This window comes from Triticum aestivum, chromosome 1D (genome assembly GCF_018294505.1).
Source record: "Triticum aestivum cultivar Chinese Spring chromosome 1D, IWGSC CS RefSeq v2.1, whole genome shotgun sequence".
In the NCBI taxonomy this organism is placed as follows: Eukaryota; Viridiplantae; Streptophyta; class Magnoliopsida; order Poales; family Poaceae; genus Triticum; species Triticum aestivum.
Window position 1 is genome coordinate 388293191 of NC_057796.1, and position 9416 is coordinate 388302606.

Below are 9416 nucleotides of genomic sequence, written 5' to 3' on the forward strand. Positions count from 1 at the left end.
AAATACGAACCAATCCTTGCCAATCCCCTCCAATCCTCTTGGGGAGAGGATTAACCGAACAAGCCCTAACTGGAGTACCCGGAGCTGCTGCACCAGGTGTATTTCCCGAAGACTTACTCCAATACAGAATATATCCCTAAAAGATTTCGGTTGGAGCTGGCATATGCCAAACATGAATACCATCTGAACTCCTGATGCTACTGATATAACACCTGGCATGTATACCCAGTCCTGAGTGAAAAAGACACCGCAAGCATGATCCTTATCAACAAAATAGTCACGCAATAAATCAACAAAACCCAAAGTCATTCCACGTTCCCCTTGCAAGGGAGCCAACGTGGGCAATCATCTGTGGAGGCCAGACATACACCCACAAGCAAGATTGCAATAGACATATCTCGGCAAATGCTAGGCAATAAAAGATGCATCAGGCAAACACAGGCTAATAACGATATAGAGATAGATAGATAGATAGCAATGGCACTTGCAGCCAATGTGTATGTACAGCAAAAGACCAGGCCACATAAATAGCAGCGATCTAAGTTGATGGTCGCCATGTTCGCCAACACTAGAGAGCACACCTAAAAGGCTTCTAAGACTAGTATGTACAGGCAAGGATAGATAAGGCTGGTGTGGCGGGGAACCCTCTGCTTTCTTCCCCTCCTATCATCAGCTCCACACCCGATCATGTTGTAAGTTTAGCGAGCCGCCCACATCTACGTATCTTGTTTCCCTACATGATAATACTTACAAAACCACGCGCGAGTTTCTGCTGCGTGTGGCGCGGGCAGCCAGCGTCAGTATCTGTTTCCAGTCAGGACAGGTGGAAGGACCCCTGCCCCTCAGTAATCGCGTAGAGTAGCTTCTCCCTCATCCTTTCCTGAAGGGCAAAAGGCTTGGTGTTAGTACACCAATGTACGGTAACTTTCAGGAAACTCAAACGTATAGTAACTGGAACTGACTACTGCAAATAATCATGCCAGAAAAGGCATGTTCAGAATGCCAATTACTACTGACTTGGATGTGCGCTTCATAGTCCATAGTTTCTTTTAGCTTATAAGTGTTACATCAAGACATTAAAGCGCTTATCTTAATTAATAAAAATATTAATAAGAATAGAAGTAAACTAATCTACCAAGATGTTCTCAGTTTAGGTAGCAGAAAGGTAGAGAGCTCAAACCTTAGAGCAGTAGGCAGGTAACTTAAGATAGTTAGCGCAAGTCATCACACTTGGCAGATCATCATCAGCATCGTTGTTGCTATGCTGTTAATTGTATAGCACAAGTTAGCAATCTAGTAAAAAGTAACTGATAGAGAGATAGAGAGGTAGCTTTAAATTGTGAAAACAGACCTTCCTGACAACTGTCAAATTTGGATTCAGTGCAGCCAGACCGCCTGGAGGGAGCCGAGGTGAACCAGTTATAAATTGCAAGAAAGCTCTGCGTTCATGGCATCCAAACTCTTGTATGATCTCTAACAACTGCAGCGCATTAAGATTTCTTGTTATGGTACTTAGATACTATTTTTCTTGGAAAATGGAACTTCAAAATGTATCTACTAATAAAAGACTTACATTAAGGACTGCAGGACTGCTGGAGGTGTAGCCATGATCAAATTTTATGTGATCCACAAGTTTCACAAACTGTTCAGAAGCAAGGTGTCAATAACGAAAAAACGAATATTTACAAGAAAATCAACAACTTCCAACAAAAGTAATCTTGTTCGACACAGTGTAATCTTGTTCTCCGCATATTTACAAGAAAAGGCACATACATCCCAGTTATCTTGTTCTCCGCAGAGTAATCTCTCCAGCTCATCCTCTGAGAATGCCCGAAGTGTGCTTAGTGAAAATACCTGCAAAACCCAGTGTAAGTGTAGCACAACAAATTGGATTTTTTAAACTACGAGCAGTAAGAGACAACACCAGAGAAGAGTGAAAAATGTATAATGAGAAGTGAAACATCGAGTTCATGTCACCCTATTGGCCCCATGTGAGGTTCATGAGTTACAAATCAAAGCAACCTAGCGCCTATATACACCTGAACAAACAGATGAGGAAGCTCTGGTAAAAAAAGGACGAAGGGCGAGTCAATCGCCAAATCAAAATGATTGCCATCAGAAACAGTTAGAAGTGTATACATATTGGATTAAGACTACTTAAGAAATAGTACATAGGGTTATTAAATGAGGAATTGCTTTTGCATTGTCTAATTAACGCATTACTGCCAAGTTCCTCCGAGGATAAAAGCGCTAGTAGGAAGCAGCAAATTTGCAACTTTGTCAAAGAGTGTAGAACGCATATAAACTAAGAACTGTAGAGCCATGATAGCTTCTAGGTAATGCATCCTACACGCACTCCACATTTTGTGAACTGGGACAACCCAACCATGGTGTAACTGAAAAGCTGTCATTAGTTACACACAAGTATAATCATATGAGAGCAGCACCATGATATAGCATACCTGACTGAATCCTGACTCAAAGGCCTCCAGCTGTCTTGTGATTCCACTTTTAACTGTTGCCTCGACAACAAAAGAAACATATTCTTCCAAATTCTCACCAGTTACCTGAAAATAACTTAAGTAATTTAGGGAATACTTTAATCTGCTGCGAACCCGGCAACGGAAAGTGGCACGGTCATATCACTTACATTATCTGAAGTACCCTCTGAAGAAAGCACATATTCTGGATACCCTGGGACAGCAAAGTCAATAACAAGATCCTCAATTTTACAACCTCGATAAGACAAATCAGATGTGCTCTGGCATTCCCTTGTCGAACATGATTCTAAATATTTCCTTTGACAAGTAAGCGCTTTAAACTCCATAAGGGTCATTGCCAGTTCAGGATCAAATGAATTGATATCATATATATTAAGCTCCTATCATAGTAAAGACTATTAGATCGACAAACAGAAGAAAGCATAATAAACATGATATATTTCCGAGAATATAGGACCCAAAATACCTGTCCTAGGATAAGCTTGTAAAATGCTTTGGAAAATGGAATGTCAAGAATTCTGCCATCCTTAATTGCCTTTGCGAGAACCTGACCAAGGAGGTGAAACCTTTTATTTACTTCCGAGAAGGAAGCACAGTCTACAGAAGCAGACCACGGTCGAGGAAACAGTCCATTAGGCGCGACCACAGTCCGGGAACCAATGTGAGCATTGTTGGTGCCAGCTTCACAAGGAAGCTCACCCCTCCACATGCCTAAACCAGACTTCTGAAACTCATGACTTATCAACGTATAGAACTCCATTGTAGGACCTAAACCTGTACCTACTTCTTCTTCATATTCTACTTCAAGCAGTGCACTACTCTTAGCATAGGAATGCATCATTTTCGCAGCTGAAGCCAGTATATCATCACGATCAACTTTGAACTTTTTCCGTGAAATGGGTGAACCTCTTTCTGTTGATATATTGCTACCACTTGTATCTATCAAATGACCACGTTGCATTGATGAAGAACCAAATGCTGTCAGTTGGAAATACTTCCATCTTGCCTCAAAGGAAAATAAGAAAGGGCACGCAGACATCAGTTCAGTGCACCATAAAGGCAGACAGCGAGACCTTAAAACCAAGGGATCATGCATCTGTTGCTCCAGTTTATCTGTCAATTTAGCACTAACAAACTCCTGCAGTGGAACTGAAGAAACAGAAGGCTTCAGATCATCAAGGTCAGTTAACTTCCCTTGAGCAAAAGCATGGTTTCTCTCATTAGACACGAGGTGAAACGAGTATCGGTTTAATCCTTCTAAAACTTTCAGCATAAACAATATGTCATACAATGAATTTGATCTATCAAGTTTGCAAGGGATCTTCCCAAGCAACAAACTGCTGAAGAAAGGGAGTGCTTGCCACATTAAACCAGTTTTACTGTCATTTGTTGATATCGCTGCATTAGAAAGGTTCTCAGGAGAATCATCTTTTTCTGGATTTGCAGCTGTTCGAAATGTTATGTCATGCACACTGCGCCAAAACTGGGTGTCCAAAATTACATCAGCTCCCGCATTGATCTGATCTTGCAGGATTGATTGATATAGAGTAACAGATCGGTCAAGCTCTTTTCCTTTCAGGCTAAATACCAGTTTCGGCTGTACAGCACAATCAGTCCCGGTCGACTTGTTTCGTTCTGGTTGACCTCCAGCTGCACATCCATTATGGTATTGAGGTTACCAGAACAAGAGACAGGTTGCAAATTAGAGAATAACAGCTAGTAATTAAGTCAAATCTAGACACACACTCACCGGAAGATGGCGACCCTTTCTTCGAGCATGGTTCTACAGAAGAATCTTGATTTTCTCTGATGATACCCTGAAAAGGAGCAATTCTAGTCTTAAAACACGGAAACCTAGAAGTATGAACAGCGATAAACTGTGGATTTATTGGATAATTCTTTCCGGTATCAACGGGTATGTATGAAGTAATAGCCAAACCATGCATAACCTCTACGGCACTAAAAGAAAGTTATAAATATAAGCAAGTTAGCACTCAGCCTATTCATATTTCAATATATCCCAACTGTTAATGTTTCTTAAGATTGCAAACAGAATAATACCTCTGATGAAGGAGAAGATTCTGGGCTGGAATCTCTTTCCTGAGGGTCATCTTCAGCACATCTGCTCTCGAAAGCAACACTACTAGGTGGTGATTCAGTATTCTGATCACTTGTGCATGTACTGACTTTGGGCCACAGAAATTGTTCAATAGAATGCAAGGAAGAAGAGATTTCCAAATTCACAGAATTATCATAGCTTGATAAGTTTGTTTCATCTTCATCCTTCTTGAAACGTACTCGGATACATGGACTAATTGTTGAGTGGCGAATAGGGATATCAGAAATATTGTTCCTTGGCTTGAAATTGTGGCTCATTATCACTGGGAAGTTGTCAAGAGAAGTAAGAGCATTCTGCAGTTTCCTTACAAGTAGTGTCAAGAGCATATCACCCCAACCTTGCTCCATTCTTGAGAAACAAATCCGGGCAAATGACTGAAATCTTTTCAGCACAGCACAAAAATGTTCAGCATTGTAATCTTTAAGATTGTCATCCACCTGAAGGTATTTGCCGTTAGACAGGTAATTTAACAAAGATTTGACCAGTCCACTCTCAAGGAATTCAAACGTCGTCATTGTTTCTCCTCCGTGAAGCTCCATCATCACCTCGCTCAAAATGGTAGACAAGTGTTCTTCATTTTGAAGACTGTCTTGGTTTAATGACTTGTCAGCAGAGTCATTTAGAACTGCACAGCAAGTTTTGAGCTTCTGCAAAATCTCTGTTAACCCCATCTCTGAATTCACTGCTTCAGCTGTAAAGTAAGTTGTCTTCACATGTCTTGCGAAATTAAAAAGGTTCCCCTGCCCAATCCTACAAGCCCTTGTTTCAGCAGATTCAGATTGGCGGGAATCAAATGCATAGCAGAAACATGTAGGTTTATTTCTTATAACAGGTTGATTTTCTGACTGCTGAGTGTCATCAGAGAGAGGGGGGCTGGACTTTGAGCAATCCTCTTGCATAAGAAGAGCCTCTACTGCATTGACAACACCTTCTTTGATAAAAGATCCAAGGTAAGCATCCGGAAGTTTTTGCATGAGAATCTCGATAATCTTCAGTGATGAGATTAGCACATGATGATCCTTCCGGGACAATAAACCAGCCAAGAAGCTGTCACATAATCACAGAAGTAATATATTCATTTAGACTCAGACAATTAACGAGTTCAGTGAAAATGTCTATCAACTGTTATGCAAGGAATGCAGCCCTTCTTTTGCAGGTCGTGTTTACCTTGATATGTTTGTTTCCTTGAGCAACTCTTGAAGCATTTCAGGTTTACTGAAGTAACAGATGTTATTTACAATTGAAGAACAGCCATAGCAAATGTACGAATTTGCACCAGAGTTGACTGCCTGCACAAAACAACATACTCACTTCATATTTCAGAGCAAGAGCATCCTTAATGAGCTGTTAGTTCGTTATTATGAACAGACCTTGATCAAGATAGGAAGGATATCCGTAGAGAACTGACACAAGAACCCTGGTTCATCGACAATTATTTTTTCTTTAGCAAGTACTATATAGGTGTCTTCAACATCTCTTGCAGCAGAAGGAATAAGCTGGATTGCTAATTTCAGAGCTTCATTAACCTGGTAGGATCAAGAATTAAACTATCAAATCACTGGTTGGCAGCTAGTGTGAACTTCAGGGCTGCATGTTGGTGTAAGAAGAGGGATCAAGGGATGTGATCGGACAAGTTCTACTATTATAGTTACTTATTTATTGATCAATGAAAATAATGTTTCGCTTGTTCGGAAGTGGAAAGCAGTGCTTATAATACTCCCTCCGGTCCTTTTTAGTCTGCATATAAGTTGTGTCTGAAGTCAAAGTATCTCTACTTTGACCAAACTTATAGAAAAAAGTATCAGCATTCATAATGCCAAATCAATATTGTAGATTCATTATGAAACGTAGTTCCGTAGTATATATATTTGATATTATAGATATTGATATTTTTTAAATAAATTCGGTCAAACTTTGCAAAGTTTGACTTGACACAAATCTAATACGCAGAGTAAAAGGACCGGAGGGAGTACAAGTTAAGTCACAAAGAAATGGATAGGACAAATTCACAATAATGGTAGCATAACTTATAAGATTACAGCCCAGTTCTTTTGGCTGCTTCTCCTAGAATCTTGAAACCGTATTTTTTTGACAATCCTAGAGGTCCAATTCTAAAGATTCTGGGAGAATCAGACAAAAGAACTGTGCCTACTAGTTCTTTTCTAGTAAATATACTGATCAACTGAGCTTGGTGCATGTATTAGTATTACTACTGGTAACGGCAGCCTCTGCTCATGTAGGTTATGGACCACCTGATGTTGAATTTACCAAGAAACAGAACTATAGAAATATGGACTGGCAGTAAAGAAGCTATTAAGCAACCAACCTGGTTATTTTGGTTTTCCGAAGGCAGGTATGGCATCCCATGGGAGAGATCTGAACTGACCAAAATCCCCCTTATGGTGCTACCAACATTCAACTCAAAGAGAGACTTCACTGCCACAAGTGAAGTACAGGCTAGCTTAGCAAGAAGCCCGATCAAGTTCTGCAATCACAACAAACTACAATCAACTCCCTCAAAGACATACTCATGATACGCATAGAAGGTCAAGGGGAAGCATACACTGCAAGTTGATGGGTTAAGGGAAGTGAGCCCGCTGGCGTTGATCAAAGGAAGGACCTTCTCTACCAGGCCCTGGTGGCAGAGCTGGTCAAGAAGCTCCACTGAACCACTAAAAGAGTCTACAATGCTTATCAAGCAAGTTGCAACCTTTTCAACAACCTGTGATATTATATCACCTGAAACATTAGCAGAGCACTATGTACATGCCTAATACATGCAAACTCGGTTAAATTAGTGGGCAACAATACCATCTTGTCCTCAGACTGCAGTAGATTACACAGCATTGGGATCGAATCCATCACAAACTGGGAGCAATCTGCTGGGACCTTCTTACAGGCATTTGCAACAGCCGAGACAGCAACCCTCTGAACCATCCAAGCAGGCATCCAATTAGCGAATGCAGTAGATTCTCGGCACCAAAAGATCGAATATCTGCAATTCTAACCTGAATACTTGCAGAGAAGAAGTCAATGTACGCCAGCACGGCAGTTATCATGCCTGCCTGCAAGCACTGCGCCGGCTGCCGCAGCGATATCTTCTCAAACGCCTGCAAGCACTGCTCATACAAACAGAAGAAGCGTGATTGATCGCGTAAAGCGCTTGGTTCAGTTCAATGTGATGGTCTGGCCGGGTTTTCAGGGCTGCTCCGTTACCTGCTCGGCCACATCAAGGTACTCGATCGCGAGGAGGCGGGAGCAGAGCACGGGGAGCAGGCCGTGGCGGACGACGGCGTCGGCGGCGCGTGGCATGGCGTCGCAGAGGTAGGTGATGGCGCGCACGGCGAGCAGCATCTCGTCGGGGCTGGCGACCTCAGCGCCGGCCAGGCGCACGAGCGCCCGCGCGGCGGACTCGACGGGGAAGTAGCCCCCAGCGTCCTCGGTGCAGAAGGAGAGCGCCTCGCAGAGCTCCGTGAGCGACGCGAGCAGCGCGCCTCCCCCGGCGCCCTCCGAGGCGACGGCCGCCACCATCCGGCGGAACTTGCCGCTCCCGGGCCCCCCGTCCCCATCGGACTCACACGACGACCCGCCATCCCCGTCCCCGTCCCCATCGTCTCCGTCCACATCGGCATCGGCATCGGCGTCGGCCTCGGCGGCGTGGCCGGACGACGAGGTGTCCATGTCGGAGGCGGCCTGCTCCGGCGGCGCTGGCACGGCCGCGGCCACAGCGGCGGCGGCGGAAGTCGAGGGCTCGGCGGTGCAGGGGCGCTTATCGGCGGGGGGCTCGGCCTCGCCGGAGCCGCCGGGGTCGGAGTCGGGGCGCTTCCGGCAGCGATCCATCGGCGCGCGCGCTTACCTCAGGCCCCCGGGCGCGGACGTAAGCCAGCAGCACAGCGGCAGTCCTCGCTCCGTCCCAACAACGAACACGATCGATCGGAGAGGGGAATCGGGGGGGATATGAGTTGAGAGACGTGCGGGGTGGGGAGGGGGGGCGGGTTTTAAGTCTGGTTTACCCCTCTCCCCCTCTATCTCGATCGATCGGGTTTAAAATCCGGGAGATTTTTAACCGATTTGGTGCGGTTTCTGGGGGAGATTCCCCGTGTTTATCTGGGAGTTCCGCACCGCCATTGTGTGCGCGGAGGGAGGGCGGGTGGGTGGAGGGCAGTAATGGAACTGCGCGCCGCGGCCTGGGCTGGGCTTGCGGTTTGGTTTGGTTTGGTTTGGTTTGGGGTTTGCTTTTGGACTTTTGGTGTAGCGTCGTCCATTGGCGGGGCGAGGCTTACCTGGGAAGGCACTGCCCGTGCGTGCTTTGTTAATTGCGGATTACGTGGAGGCCGGATGGATAGATAGGCTCCGGCTCCGAGCGAGGACGGGGTTTCTTCGGATGCTTTAATTAGGTCGCTTTATATCATCCCTAGCAGATCTAGTAAAAGGCTAAAAAAAATTAAATTGTTTGTATTGCTTACCACGTATGTCACGTGGTGGTAAAAGGCTAAACGGTAAAAGAATCATATTTTACAGTTTTGGACGAAAACAATTTCATATCCCGCAAAACGGCCGGTACTGGAAAAAAAAAATCCAAGTCCCTAAAACAAACCGCGTGCCCGTGATATATCTATCTAGTCCCCTAGTTTACCTAGGGTTTTCCAGTCCTCTCGGCGGCCCGCCGCCCTGAGTTCCTCCTGTCAGTAAAGACAACCGATCGCGCTCCCTTCAATCCCCATCGACCTCCTCGCATCACTAGGACTGCCCCAAGTCCTTGTTTGTGTCTCTGGTTGCTGAGGCTGAAGGTTCCC

The 9416-nt window shown here is 44.6% G+C and overlaps 1 protein-coding gene across 1 annotated transcript; it reads right to left on the reverse strand.

Annotated features, from left to right (window-relative positions):
• Positions 1-418: 418 nt before the first annotated feature.
• On the reverse strand, positions 419-8626 carry LOC123182296 (E3 ubiquitin-protein ligase UPL4). The gene is made up of 17 exons (XM_044594817.1): positions 7837-8626; positions 7629-7739; positions 7432-7548; positions 7184-7342; positions 6947-7105; positions 5991-6146; positions 5788-5909; positions 4563-5667; positions 4252-4318; positions 2968-4151; positions 2651-2881; positions 2463-2567; positions 1774-1854; positions 1574-1642; positions 1352-1480; positions 1181-1264; positions 419-880 (listed from the first exon to the last, which is right to left on the reverse strand). Exons 1-17 carry the CDS (start codon positions 8458-8460, stop codon positions 815-817), a joined length of 4569 nt encoding a protein of 1522 aa, XP_044450752.1. The 5' UTR covers positions 8461-8626; the 3' UTR covers positions 419-814.
• Between the last annotated feature and the right edge of the window lie 790 nt (positions 8627-9416).